The following is a 14,678-nucleotide window of genomic DNA, read 5'->3' as shown; positions in this document are numbered from 1 at the left end:
TCTCGAGGAGGCAGACTACTTCCTGCTTTGTTCTTGATTTCATATTTTTGTGGTGGTTTGATAGATCAGAGTTTTTTATGGCTCACCTGCGCTCCTGCTTTTCAACACACTTACTTTTCTTACCTGGGACTTGACTCTGGCTGAGGCAGCCAGCTCACCGGCATCTGATCCTGGGACAGGACGTCCTGACAGGGACGGCGTTTATATGATGCATTACAGGTGACACTGGGCTTAAGCTGCTTTATCGGATGCCGATTGATTGATCGATGGGCCTGGCTCGGTGTTGAGGTGGATTAAATTTAGTTGATCGTCTGAGCCGGGACAGTTATGGCTGGGAGAGGGACGGTGGATCTGGCCCCTTCAGCTGCTGTCAAGGTCTTCTCAGCAGGAACAGCTGGCTGCGTGGCCGACCTGGTAACTTTCCCCCTGGACACAGCCAAAGTCAGACTGCAGGTGAGCTCATCAATACCCAACCACCCCCAGTGGTATTTCAGATTAGATAACCCACATGTCTATGTTTGGACTTCTCTGAGTTAACTGTCAAACCAATTCTTTTTCTAAAAGTGTCTCTGCATTGAATCTATTTGCTGTAAAAGCACTTTACACAATCACAAAATGTAATAATCTCCTTGAACCAACATAATCCATTAAAACTCACTAATTCCTGTGTTATTGTTATTATAGAAAGTAAACACCTCCTTATGTTGTTAAACCCTGCCCTGAGCCAGGAGTATCTCACCATGTGCAGTCAAGTTACCATAGACTGTTTATCATCAATGAAAACTTACATATAAGAACAGGCTTTTAAACTTTATATGGTTGTATATGAATTGATATGATTACAGCCAGTATTTTCACTTCAATCTGAGTTGAGCAACGTAAGACTTAAATAATTTTATGGTTCATTCCAGATCCAAGGCGAATCCAAGCCCTCAGTGGGAGTCCAGAGGGCGAGATACAGGGGGGTGTTCGGCACCATCTACACCATGGTGAAGACCGAGGGCGCGAGGAGTCTGTACAGTGGACTGGTGGCCGGGCTGCAGAGGCAGATGAGCTTCGCCTCGGTGCGGATCGGCCTCTACGACACCATCAAGCAGGTCTACAGCCGAGGATCAGAGAGTGAGTCATCAAGCAGTCCAGATGTGCAGCCGCAGAAATCTGTTTCCATTCAAATCGATATCCCAGTTTGCAACAACTTTCTAATTGGACATTGTGCAAATTATTAAACCCTTTTATTGACATAGTTCAATCAATAATCCTCGACAAGTCACACTGGGTAATAACAACATGTATAGTATATCTATAGGAAAACAATAAGTTATGGATACAATTAAATAAGTTCAAAAATAGAAACGAGCCTTCGGTTGCTTCGTCAACAACAACCTGTTCGACCAGTTTACCTTCAGGCTGTTGAAGCACTTTCCCCAAATGAGAGAGAACATCACCTGCACTGGAGAAACTTAAAGACAAGTCAAGTAACTCTAATGTTTTGGTGCATAGAAAACTGACTGAAAAAAAGAGTTGCATGTGCTAAGAACTGGTTTTGCAGAAACCTGCTACAGGATGTCGGTCACAGGGCAGATTACTTTCCCGGGGGACAGATGTTTATCCCGGAGGCTCTACCTGTCAGGGAGGCTGGGAGACACATGGGAAGACAGACAGAAAAAAACGACTCTGTCAAGATAAATACAGAAATATAAAAGCAGATAGAAACACAACTGCACTATACTAGGTGCAATGATAAACTCAAATATACTACACATATACTGAATATCAATATTTCACAATTCGCATATGAGGTGGTCGATCTGGAGTAAAACAGATCTGTCTGTTAACAACACTGCCGTCTGTTAGCGTGTGCAGTCTAATGCGTGTTACTTGTTGCAACAGACGTAGGAATCGGGACTCGGCTGCTGGCGGGCTGCACCACGGGCGCCATGGCGGTAATGCTGGCTCAGCCCACTGATGTGGTCAAAGTCAGGTTCCAGGCTCAGGGGCGCCTGCCGGAGGGCAGCTCAGCGAAGAGATACAGCAGCACCATCGACGCCTACAAGACCATCGCCAGGGTGGAAGGGGTCAGAGGGCTCTGGAAAGGTGCATTAAAATGTGTAGCTAAAGTAACTGTCAATGTTATTGTTGTAAAGTTAGTGAGTTAGGCGTCTAAGATTTGAGCAGCACTGACTTACTGGATTTTGCTTATATTTATTATATTCAGGTTGAATATAATTCCTAAAAAACTTTTGTTTTTCAGGTGTTTTCCCAAATATAACTCGTAATGCCATTGTGAACTGCTCCGAGCTGGTGACCTATGACATCATCAAAGAGCTCATCCTGCAGCACAAACTGATGACAGGTGAGTTTGATCCCTCGAATACAAACCTGAACATTACAGATGTTTCCCTTCCCCTTTGTTGCTCCACACGAAAAGGGATTAAGAAAAATACAAGGCAATATAAAATAGTAGAGATTACAGTGAGTTTTCAATGCAGTGTGAGATGGTATAGTAGAAATACTTCTTTGCTCTTTGTGTCCCTGATTAAAGTTTGATATTTCCACAGACAACATGCCGTGTCACTTCACCGCAGGCTTCGCCGCAGGTTTCTGCACCACCATCGTGGCGTCCCCAGTGGACGTGGTCAAAACACGCTTCATGAACTCAGTCCCCGGGCAGTACAGCGGGGCCATGAACTGTGCCCTCACCATGCTCGTTAAAGAGGGGCCCACAGCTTTCTATAAGGGGTACGTTGCTGCAGCATAGATGCAAAGTTATATGTTGAACAAAAGTAAATAGATTTAAATGTCAATCCTTTCTAAATTCTTCAGATTTGTGCCTTCGTTTCTTCGCCTGGGTTCCTGGAACATTGTGATGTTTGTGAGCTACGAGCAGATCAAGAGAGCGGTGGTGAGGTTTCAGCAGAGCTGCTAGTTCTCGCTGGCTCCGGGCTGACAGCTGCTGAGGCACCGGAGCGATGAAGCAAGACGTTCTTAAAGAGAGAGACGATGTCTGCTGCCGGTCTGGACCTGCTCCTCCTCAGGGATGACCCTGTTCATCTGCACTGACTGTACTGTCCATGAAGAGTTCCTCGAAAAACTACAGGGATGGTTCATGAGTTTTCTCATAACATGAGCACATTGTTATACATATTAATACTTATTTTATATGTTGTTTTAGGCCGTTTCACAGAGGACATTGTAACATGCTGCAGTAATTGATTCAATGCATTTCCATTTAGCTGCTTCAGTTTCAGGGTCGGGTGTTTAGCTACGAATCAATCACCAAGATTGATTTTAAAACCTTCCTGAATTTGAGCGAGACCAAGATGGGTCTATGGCCTGCTTGAACCTGTTGTTGGCTGTTTTCATGAGCAGTTTCACCACCTATCAACAAATCAGCAGTTGTGTAATACTTTACATGTTGTAGACATGTCAGCTGGGGCGTTGCAACAGGGTATAGGCAGGTAATGGCCTTAGGGTCCTGAGAACAGCCGTTATGTAATCTATTTTCAGAAGACTGTAATGACCCCACTGTCAGAAACCTCTAATCTGGCCCCATGCCAGTAGCTTTCCATTCTTTCTTTCGTCTTGATAAGAGAACATTACAATTTAAAGTGTGAGTGAAGTCACAGGTTCTGATTGAGATTAAACATGAGGATTTCACACATCTTGCAAGTGGCTCCTCAGCTTTACTGGGACACTTGAATACAGCAGATCCGTGCTGTTAATAACTGGGCTTATCCCACTATGACAGATCAAAAGGTCAGCTGTGAAAAGGCCAATTTACTGAATCTGGTGTAGGTGAGGATAAAAGGTTTCCTCCTGTCAGCCGACTTACTACTTTTCTAGGTTTTCTTGGGGTTTTGTATCTAATGGCTGGTTTCAGGGGAAACGTTCCTGTTGAATGTGACAAGACACTGTCTGTCATACGCACATTGAGACTTTAGGTTTACTTCTGTTGATTGTTTTGTTTTACAATTAATGACTTGTAGTTGTTTATAAAAAAGGTTAAAAATGTTAATGAAAATTTCAAAAAACTTGTTTTCTTTGACTCATGTTTACCCAATATTACCTAAATATTCAATTTATTGTCACATAAGACAAAGAAAAGCAGCAAATCCTCACAACTGAGAATGTGGAACCAGGAGTTATTCTTAATTTGCATCAAAAAAAAAGTATGAATTATCATCAAAATAGTTGTGTTGTATTGATCCAGTCCTATTAGGAATGAGCCAAAGCTAAACGTTTTTATATTTGAATAATTATTTAAATACAGAAACACAGCAATTTTTTTTTTGTTATGCAAACTGTGAATTATACACGATATATGGATTTTATATTTCATGTTACGTCCTATACAAATATGCATATTTGTGTTTGTTCATTAGGTAAAATGTTACAAATTAAGCAGGACACTGAAACCACATCCATAGGATTTATTTCACATATCAAATAAAGTACCCAAAAAAATCAATTTCTGGTGTTGTTTATACCTTTTGAAAGAGCAGATTAAACAAGGGGGGGGGGGGGCATTTTCAGAGTATAGTCTTTAGTCAGCTTGTTACAATTGTAATGTTTATTCTTCAGTGTACGTTGGCTTTGCTGGAGCATTAACGAGTCTTCGCATGAGACGCTGAGGTGAATGAGGCGAGAAGCACAAAACGATGAGCTGACAGACGAGAAAATTGCCCAATTTGAGTCTTGTGGGACAAAAGCGGCTGCTGACAAAAGATGTAACTGAAGTCTGTGGTGTCACATGAACAGGCTCCGCCTTGCTCGTCATCTCCGGTCGTGCCAGCGAGGTTCCTCCATGGGTGAACTGGTATGGCGAGCTTTTCCCGGGCCATATGGCACCCTGGGTAACCTTCACCCGGAGTCCAGCTGAGTCCACCGGGAGGGAAACTTCAAAGACAGAGAACTAATGATGGATTTTACAGGATTATTGTTAGACTTAAATATGTCCAGTTACATGCGAGGATGAGGAAGGGTATTGGTCAGATTAAATAAAAGTGGAGTTAATGGTCCTTTGCCGACGTTGGCCAGACTCTGTGCTTGCTAATTACCAGAGATATCAAGTTTCTGTGAGAAGTTCAAGTTCACTGTACTGTTCAGTATTTTTCTGACACATGTTCTCACCAGTCAAGTTGTATTTTGTTCAATCAGCTGTTTACAATCCATGTTATTGTTCATTTATCAGATAGAAGCGGTTCCCTCCTTTTCGGTAGCAAAATAAATATTTACGAGAGTAGTTTAGCTGAGAAACTCTTTATGCACAAAATTATCCAAATTTGGGATTTCAGTCAATAACAGTTATTGATGGAGCACAGTCATGGACAAAGTTTTTCATCATTCATTTGGGGGCCATTGTTCATTTTACAGGTGCAGTGGAAACACAGGTATTTATGTTTTTTTTATTCAACACAAAATTCTTTCTTTAGGATTGTTGGACAGATTAGATTTTTCTATTAGTCTTATTAACATAAATATGTTGTACTGTAAATATTCTGTGTTACATAGAATGTATACTGTATGTTTAAATCCTAATTATGGTTATTTAGATGGAACTTCAATTTTTTATTTTATATTAAATGTAACTCCCTAGCCTCCTCAGTGTTACAGTAAAAGATGTATAGTTGTAGACATTTTGTATTTTAAAGAGCTTTGGTTAATGTAGAAAATCACAAATTTCAACAAGACAAAGTGATTCTAAAAATGTCTGTATCTCCAGACTTTGTGTTGGATTGGTTTGAAATTAAGACGAATAGAAATACAGTCACGTTGAATATTTCTAACCAAAACTTTCAGACTGGATCAAACATCACTGTGGGGCCTGTTGATGCCTCCTCTGCTTCACCTTCAGTGGCTCAAGACGGACGGGGACTGTCGGCCGCTTGGGGCCTCGTCCGTACTCTCCTGGACAAAAATACTGAAAACACATCGGTAAGTGTGGGATGGATAGATATCGGGCAGAGACTCCATGGTCACCGAAGGGCAGGAGAGCAGGGTGGCAGCAGGATGGTAAGAAGACAGCTGTGGTTAGACTGCACACTACAGGGAGGCAGGGGTTGTGCATCTGCTCAGGAAAGATCACTGAGAAACCCTGAGCTTCAGGGAGAAACTCCTTGAGTCTTGATGTCTCTCCACATTGAATCGATTCCTCGAGTTTCTTCACCATGATCAACCTGATGTAATGATGTCTGCGCAGGTTGAGAAAAGAATCCAAGAAATGTTCCAGCTGCATTTTCCTCTCTGCAAACCTTTGGAAGAGCAGCTGTCAGGAGACATATTTCATTATTGATCATCTAAATATTATACCTCTCATTAGCTTCTGACATTTTAATGGTCTTGGCTTAAACCTGGATGATTTTGATCTTATTTATCCGCTCCCCTGTTTCTCTGGTATTGTCATTAAACCCAAATGTTACTGCTCTTCAACCCTTTAAAGGACGGTGGTTTTGCCAGAGGGTTTAAAATCATATTACCTGAAAACAGCTGGATTTGGCAGCTTCTTCTTTGAAACAAATTAATATCAAGGCGCTTGAATACATCCTGCCATTAAGACATTATTAATATTTAAAATTACATTAGAGGCCAATATGCTGACTTTTAAAACAGAAGTGCATCCTTACCTCACACTCCTCCTCTGCATGATTTATCTTTTTCAGGAGACACAGTTGTGCATAGTAAACACTGTATTTCTCTGCTGCAGAAGGAGGAGAAACTATCTTCACAATGGCAATGCATATTCAAAACAGCCATAGGAGAACAAAATCTATCATAATACATTTAAGAACTCACCGAGTTGTTCTTGTTTGGCCTGAATGATGATTCTGCGTCTTTCTAGTTCCTTGTATTTCATCGCGAGCAGCAGCTTAGCATCTCTGAATTTTGGTTTTTGGGAAAGACTGAACTTTGCCAATCTTTGATTTGAAACCAGCGTCTTCTCCACAGCGTTCTGAAGTCCCTGAAACTGGAAACAAACACACATTCAAAACTCTTGTAAGATTTAAACACATGTGGGACCCCTGTCATTTTATATATAGTTTCTCACAATGCATATATTTACACACACATTTTCCATATATCTTTCTGGCTCTCACCTTCTCACTGCAGCTGATGATGTGATGTATTTTGTCTTCGTCCTCCAGCAGCTCCCGCAGCTCTCTGGTCCTCAAACCTCGGAGCTGAACCTGCGGCAGAGACATGATGACCCTCGGCTCTGGGAGCTCAGAGTTTGGTACCTGATGCAAGGTGAGCTGTCAATGCTGCATTCAGGGACTGTCGGAAAACTCTCAAATATAAGACCAGAGCACATAATGAGCTTCAATAGACCAAAGGTTTCTTCGTAACAAACATTACTGTTCAAAAGTTAAACACATTATTGTTGCTCAGTGTAGCTATAGTATTTTTAAAGTAGGTGTAAATTGAAAATTCTGCTTTCTGGATAACTTTAAACTTAACGACTGAAAGTTTGTGTCTCGGTCATTCTGTGTCTTTCTGTGGTTGTTTTTGTTCTTGATTTTCACATTTCTTCCAAGCTGTTCTACATCTTTCAAACTATAAATATTTACTGGCACTTCTACAGAGGAAGCAGATCAGCCACAACATAAACCACATCACACAGGCAGGTGAAAAAATAAAAGGATAAAACAAAACGTGCATCAAAACAATGTTTTTTCTTCGCCTATCTTATTTTTAAAAAATGTAATAAGAAATAATGTGTTCTCAGTGGGTTAATAAAAACATTTTCCAACTGCACATAGAAGTATTGGATTAATTCTGTCTCATCTGAAACATGCAAGCATTGGTAAATAACAGCACAGCAATTCATTAATCTGCTCATGCATTATATTGGACCATACATTTTTCAATTTAGTGATGTGTAATATCAACAACCTATAAGATGTGCTGTGTGTTGTGCTGTGTTTTTGCACTCACTGTCCTGGAAGTGTTTGTCCTTTGTGGGACAGGGTGGAGCCTGGAGGAGGGAACACAGCCTCCCTCAGAATAACTCCTGAGTCTATATGTGGCCTGAGCTAATCCTTAAGACGAGCGCTGCTGAGGTCCCTCCCGGCTCCTCAGTGAAAGTCCTGCACTGAGACATGGAGGAGTTTCCCCTCCTGAGAGCAGCAGGACGATATGCAGATTAACCCCAGCCGCCCTCGACACAGGACAACTCCACTGTGTGAGTCCAGTCAACTATCTACCTCTTATATTCAAATTGTAAGGATTAGTTTATCTGTGGCATATATGTTGAATGGGATTCAGAGGGATTGTAGGCTTTTACTGCTGATTTTTAATCGACCAAATTTAGAGCCCATTTTACTTATTGCAAAGACATGAATTTTTATACATACATATTCACACAGAAATATATATACACACACACACAGAGAGTTTACAATGTGTGTGTCTTCTGCTGTATTGTCAGTTCACTTGCCTTACCTGTAAACTCGTTCCTCTATGTGACATAAGAAGCTTTTCAATCCTGCACTCTTACGAAACAGCGAGTCGAGCTCACAAGGAGTTCATCGTGAAAATCACACATTTATTTGCAAGTTCAGCTCATGAAATGTTAATAATACTAAAGGAAAAGTGGTTTGAAGTTCTGAGACCAACAACAGTTAAAAGTCTTATAATGCCTTCATTATAGCTCCTCTTGAGCCGCAAAATATGCCATTAAACAAACCATGCATGTTTGTATTGACTTTTTCAGCTCAGACGGTGATTGTCATTCATGTTTGGCCTGAAGATGCATTTGCAGAAAGCAGAAACCTGCTTGAGACGAATCTCCAGTGATAAAAAGCTCCTAAAAAGCTTTACGTTGGCAGACAATGGTGTAAAAATAAAATATAAAGTAGAAAGAAGATATCAACTTGGTTTCTTGCATTAAAAGGTTTGGTTTATCAGGTTTAGGTGTTTGGATTTTGTCTCCACATAAGTTCACCAACAATGAAAATTACAGTAGTCAGGCAAGTGTCAGATCACTGAATCCAGCTTTGTGGTTCTGTACTTGTGAGTGTGTGTGATTTCATGTCTTCATTTCTGCTCCCACACGCCTCAGTGCAGTGATGCCTCCTCAGGTACCTCCACCAAACCACCTCAGGGCCGTTCAGCTGTAAGTGAAGGAGCATCCACCACCATGAGTGGAGACACTGCCTGCAGGGCGGAGCCGGATTCGGAGCACAACGGGGAGCTGGCCGACCTGGTGGCTGCCATGAACATGGCCTCCAGCCGGGTGACATCACCCAACGGCAACAGGGCCGGTGCTCCGAGGCCCAGCAGCTCTCAGAGACCTCGGCTCTCTGACAGGAAGATGTCTCTGCAGGAGCGTGGACCCCGCATCGCCCGGCAGCCCACCATCGAGACCAAACGTGTGTCCATCACAGATGCTGATGTGAGGAGTCCTGACCTTGCACAAGAATAATTGAACAGATTATCTATTACACCTGAAATGTGTCACTGATTGAATTCTCCCTTACAAACTCTGCAGGACTGTGTCCAGCTCAACCAGTACAAGCTGAAGAACGAGATTGGAAAGGTGATTAATAAACATGTTATATATTAGTGATCCAGATGAAACAGATGTGATGACTTACAGTTTAAACTAAGTAATGTACACTGGTTGTTTTTACTCTGCAGGGTTCATATGGAGTGGTGAAGTTAGCTTACGATGAAGATTCTGAACAGTACTACGTGAGTCCAAGCTCCTAAATTGTGCATTAACGGTCAAAGTGTTAACCCAAGAATTTGTCCAACTTTTGTCCAACAACTCGTTTGCTCAGGCGATGAAAGTCGTTTCAAAGAAGAAGCTGATGAGGCTGTGTGGATTTCTGCGTGAGTGAAAATCTCCCTCTCTACTAACATTTAAATAACTTTTCTCTGGTGATAATCTGTGTGTGTGTGTGTGTGTGTGTGTGTGTGTGTGTGTGTGTGTGTGTGTGTGTGTGTGTGTGTGTGTGTGTGTGTGTGTGTGTGTGTGTGTGTATGTGTGTGTGTGTGTGTGTGATTGTTTGTTGTCAGGCCGCCTGCCTCCTTCGAGATCAAGCTCACAGGATCCGTTGCCCAAAGCCGCGCTGTATCTGGAGAAAGTGTACAAAGAGATCGCCATCCTGAAGAAACTCGACCATCATAATGTTGTTAAACTGGTGGAGGTCAGTCACATGACTCTGAGCTCGACATACATGCTTATTTAACGTGTTCAATTAAAATCCTTCCCCTACTTAAATACTAGTCGGGTATGTTTCTGTAAGAAGATGGATATATCATGGTGATGGACTGCAGGTCAAATATGGAAGGAAAAGAAAGGGTGATATACTTACGCTAAAGGACCAATACCTTTTAAAAGGAGTGTGGAATATTCTTTCTGATCTATTTGCAGAAATGTAAAATTCTGAAATATGTTTCATCATTTCAATCTTAAACTTGTAGAGTTAGTTTTAATATAAGCTTAAAAACACATACAACAAAAGAGTCTGAACTAAAGAGATGTGCAGAGAAACATGTGTTTTGGGTTTTTTATTGGATTATATGTTGTCACCAAAACTATGAATAATGATACTGTTGAAGGTTTTCATTTAGACCCGAGAAGAGCTATCTCTGTTCAAACTAAATTAAGTCATCTGTGGAGTTTCATCACAAGTATTCATGGCCTTTAAAACCACATGATAATTCTTCCTATAGCACAAATTACGACAGGATTTGTTTAAAAAAGGCAGAACACAAGACCTGGTAATAATGTGTTTTGCAGGTGCTTGATGATCCTGATGAAGATGGACTTCACATGGGTAGGGACACATTCATCCACACTGCAGTCACTGAACTTAGCTCCTTGTGTATCGATAGGATATCAACACAATATCAGCACAAATGTAGGAAGTTGTGAAAATCTGATTATTTTTCCTCAAGCCTTCGAGTTGGTGACTAAAGGGTATGTTGTTGTTTTTTTGTGAATTCACATGTTTGTTTTTTTTCATTCCACCATGAGATAAAGTGTGAATCTTTAATTTCTCTATCTCCACCTCTCATGTTGACGTCAGCCCGGTGATGGAGGTTCCGACAGACGACCCGTTCACAGAGGAGCAGGCTCGCTTTTACTTCAGAGACATTGTCCTGGGAATAGAGTACTGTAAGTTATAATGATATTAAATATCACTTAGCAGCTTAACGTAAAGGACGCCTATTTCAGTAGTTTATAAGCCTATATTAAATTGTTTACAACCCACTATAATGTGGCTGTGTATTTATTGAATATATACAAAGTGCTTATAAATTCTAAATAGTGATGCAATAATGATTTTGTAGTCTGATGATCTGTTTTAATTTGCTGCAATGACATTTAAATTCTTTAGAAATCAGGATTCATCTTGATAATAGCGTTCAGGGGATGCTGAAAATAATATTTCTCTTGATTATTTTCTGCAGTGCATTACCACAAGATCATCCACAGGGACATCAAACCCTCCAACCTGCTGCTGGGAGACGACGGCCATGTCAAGATCGCTGACTTTGGCGTGAGCAACGAGTTTGAGGGGGCGGACGCCCTCCTGTCCAGCACGGCAGGGACCCCGGCCTTCATGGCCCCTGAGATGATGAACGAACACGAGCAGGGCTTCAGTGGAAAGGTGAGACAAACCGTCCCCTGCTGGTCGGCTGGTGACCCGACAGTGGTCGTCATCAGTGCACTACATGGGGTCTGACTGTGACTCACACTGTTGTCTCCCCCCCCTCTGAGAGCTTTTCAGTACTGACTTGCGTTTGTTTTCCAGGCGTTAGACGTGTGGGCGATGGGAGTCACACTCTACTGTTTTGTCTTCGGGAAGGTGAGTGAGTTAACAGCAAAATGCACGAAGAATAAATAATTACATAATTACATTTTAACATGTACTTATAATAATGATATCATTAAGTGTTGTTTGTCCTGTTTCAGTGTCCTTTTTATGACGAATACATCGTCGCCCTGCGAATCAAAATCAAGAACAAACCTGTGGACTTTCCAGAGACGTGAGCAAAGAGTCGACCTATTGATTCTTTACAGTCACGCTAGTCATTGAAAGTTTAAAAGTCACTTGCCTGTTGATGTGAGCATTAAAGGGCCATGTTTATTTATCTTGCTAAAAATAAATCTGACTTTTTTCACAACAGAAACTGACTCCACAGAAATGTAATGCATTAAAAGGTGTAATCATTGGGTCATTTACTCACCCAGTCAGTTTCACAGACAAGTTCCGCTTCTTATTTCTCTTTTGAATCCTTTGCCAGTTTTTTCAGTCACAGCTAAAACATATTTATCTGTAAAACTGTAAAAATAATTGTGCAATTTCTCTTTTTCTATCTACACAGACCATTGATTTGTAGCGAACTGCAGGAGCTCATTGAACGGATGCTGGATAAAAACCCTGAATCAAGAATTACCATTCCTGAAATCAAGGTCACAAAAGAAGGAGGAATCACCTAATGTGATTATTATTTTTATAAAACACCATCTGTAATGAAGGTGTTTTGTTAATGTTGCTACAGCTTCATCCGTGGGTGACGGAGGACGGCTCGGATCCTCTCCCCCTGGAGGAGGAGCACTGCACTGCGTTGGAAGTCACTGAGGAGGAGGTGCAGAACAGCGTCAAGCTCATCCCCAAGCTTTCTGCTGTGGTGAGTCCAAGGCTGCTGCTTGTCTTTCATCAGTCAACACTTTAGAGATCACTCTGCCCCAAACTCACGACTCAGTGCATACTGACCATAGACTGTGTATAAAGATGGACGACAATACAGATTCAAATGGTGAAGCCAAAACATCTAATCGCCCCCTAGTGGCTGTTTTTGGAAGGAAGTGGAGATGCATCGTCCATCTTTATTTACAGTCTATGATACTGATTTGTTTTCTTTTGTTTATCACAAATTGGGTTCAGATTGTTTTAGTTTTTTGAATCCCAACCATTTACCTCACTGACACTTTATTGCATTACAACATAAACTGTATAAAGATGTAATTTTTAATATATATTTAAGTATTTAAACTTAAAAAAGTATAGTTTAGTTGCAAGAAAATAGTGAGTTAACAGTTAAAAGTTGGCAGGCAGGACAAAAATACATATTGGTTCATAGAGGACACAATAAATCAAATTTCTCTTATAATGTTGCCTGTCAAGTTGTGACATTTTAGTACAGCATAGGTGATGTAGACATGAATAGTTATTAAAAACAGTTTTAGATTGTAATAGCTATCTTCTTTACAAAAAACAAGCTATTCAAATGTGTATCTTTTGCTGTGGAGACTTGTCTTTTCTCTGAGACTGTGTGATGTCCACTGCAGATTGTGGTGAAGAACATGCTGAGGAAGCGCTCTTTCAGTAATCCCTTTGAGGTTCTGGGCAGACGGGCAGAAAGGTCCATGTCTGCCCCCGGAGGTCTTCTTACGTAAGTAGCCTACTCTGCAAATCCTTCCTGCTCCACTCAGCCAAACTGCCAGCTCTGCGATTAGGCCTCTAACAACACAAAGCAGCGAGCAAACGCTTGAACAAAAATAGATCCGCCAGTCGAAAACTTCACACGTTGTGGTTTTGCCTCTCACACATTGAACATATTAGATCAACAATCATATCTACGCCATTAAACTCTGAATAGTGACGTGCTAGGTTACAGTTTGTTTTGGTCCAGATAAAAGTGTTTGTCCTGTTCTTATTAGCTAATTGCAAAACCCTGCAGCAGCAGTAGCGGTGATAATGGTCGTGCTGCTTTAGATTTCCATTAACAATCCAGGGGGACAGCAGCTAATTACACCTCCATGTAAAGAGATGTGAAACTGCAGCTACATCCTCCTCCACACGACCACACCAACACCAGTGCTACAGTGTTCACAGCACTGCAGTCACCCACACACTGAAATCTGTGGAGACCAGGCTCTCTGTCCATCACATGATTCTGTGTGGAAACGGTCCGACAGCAGTTGGGACTGAAAATGAATACTTTGCTGATAATGGGTTTGTTGAAGTTGTTTCTGAACACTTTGAAAATACACATTTCACAATTTGAAAGGCGTAGTTTGCTGCAACCGGTTTGAGGAAGAAGATAGAAATGTTGATGATGTTTGCGGGCTTTGTTTGATTAATTAATATTACAATATCCTCCCCTGAGTAGAATAATATAATCAAATTAATAAATACATTTGACAATAGGAAATGATGCTTGTACGTGGACAGAAATATTTCAATAGTGTGAAAATAAGAAATATAAAAAAACTTAACTCCTGCATCAATAAACAAGCAGGTTAAAATAAAATATCAGATATGTAGCTAAGTTTCAAAAAGTATTAATTGTATTTATTCATAATTATCTATTTTCTAAAGTATTTTTAAAGTATTCAATATTGGGCACTTTGGCTCGTGGCATCTTCTCAGAAGTTTAAGCACATTTCGTCTGATGGGGGCGTTATAAAAAAAAAAGATAGATTTCAAGATGGTGTTGTCATTATTAAAGTTTACAATGTTAATGCTGATGCTTAAAGGAAACACAGTTTTGGAAATGAATAAATTGTAAAAGTATTTGCTGTGCTGTTGAGACTCGGATGAGAAGATTGATTTCACTTTCATCACAGCTCAGTAAACATGAAGCTGCAGCCAAACAGCCCGTGGCTCTGTATAAAGGCTGCAAACGGTCTGGCCGTGTCCAAAGGCAACAAAATCTGCCTG

General features: G+C 41.0%; 2 protein-coding genes across 2 annotated transcripts; both read left to right on the top strand.

Moving 5' to 3' along the window:
• Positions 1 to 17: 17 nt before the first annotated feature.
• LOC133002954 (mitochondrial uncoupling protein 2-like) lies at positions 18 to 2,926 on the top strand. Its single transcript, XM_061072543.1, has 6 exons — positions 18 to 453; positions 912 to 1,119; positions 1,891 to 2,094; positions 2,252 to 2,353; positions 2,559 to 2,739; positions 2,824 to 2,926. The coding sequence occupies exons 1-6, from the start codon at positions 328 to 330 to the stop codon at positions 2,924 to 2,926; spliced, it is 924 nt and encodes a 307-aa protein (XP_060928526.1). The 5' UTR covers positions 18 to 327.
• Positions 2,927 to 9,136: 6,210 nt separating this feature from the next.
• On the top strand, positions 9,137 to 13,411 carry camkk1b (calcium/calmodulin-dependent protein kinase kinase 1, alpha b). Its single transcript, XM_061073144.1, has 14 exons — positions 9,137 to 9,391; positions 9,488 to 9,535; positions 9,637 to 9,690; positions 9,780 to 9,831; positions 10,018 to 10,148; positions 10,745 to 10,781; positions 10,903 to 10,924; positions 11,034 to 11,122; positions 11,419 to 11,618; positions 11,763 to 11,816; positions 11,924 to 11,997; positions 12,337 to 12,424; positions 12,514 to 12,642; positions 13,304 to 13,411. The coding sequence occupies exons 1-14, from the start codon at positions 9,137 to 9,139 to the stop codon at positions 13,409 to 13,411; spliced, it is 1,341 nt and encodes a 446-aa protein (XP_060929127.1).
• Positions 13,412 to 14,678: the final 1,267 nt, after the last annotated feature.

Source organism: Limanda limanda, chromosome 6 (genome assembly GCF_963576545.1).
Source record: "Limanda limanda chromosome 6, fLimLim1.1, whole genome shotgun sequence".
Classification (NCBI taxonomy): Eukaryota; Metazoa; Chordata; class Actinopteri; order Pleuronectiformes; family Pleuronectidae; genus Limanda; species Limanda limanda.
The sequence above is the reverse complement of the archived record's forward strand: the minus strand, read 5'-3'. Positions and strand labels throughout refer to the sequence as shown.

Coding starts and splice junctions, on each gene's coding strand:
- LOC133002954 (XM_061072543.1), top strand. CDS start 328: ATGGCTGGGAGAGGGACGGTGGATCTGGCCCCTTCAGCTGCTGTCAAG. Junction 454..911: donor CAGCCAAAGTCAGACTGCAG/GTGAGCTCATCA, acceptor GGTTCATTCCAG/ATCCAAGGCGAATCCAAGCC. Junction 2,740..2,823: donor CCCACAGCTTTCTATAAGGG/GTACGTTGCTGC, acceptor TAAATTCTTCAG/ATTTGTGCCTTCGTTTCTTC.
- camkk1b (XM_061073144.1), top strand. CDS start 9,137: ATGAGTGGAGACACTGCCTGCAGGGCGGAGCCGGATTCGGAGCACAAC. Junction 9,392..9,487: donor TGTCCATCACAGATGCTGAT/GTGAGGAGTCCT, acceptor CAAACTCTGCAG/GACTGTGTCCAGCTCAACCA. Junction 9,691..9,779: donor AAGATTCTGAACAGTACTAC/GTGAGTCCAAGC, acceptor TCGTTTGCTCAG/GCGATGAAAGTCGTTTCAAA.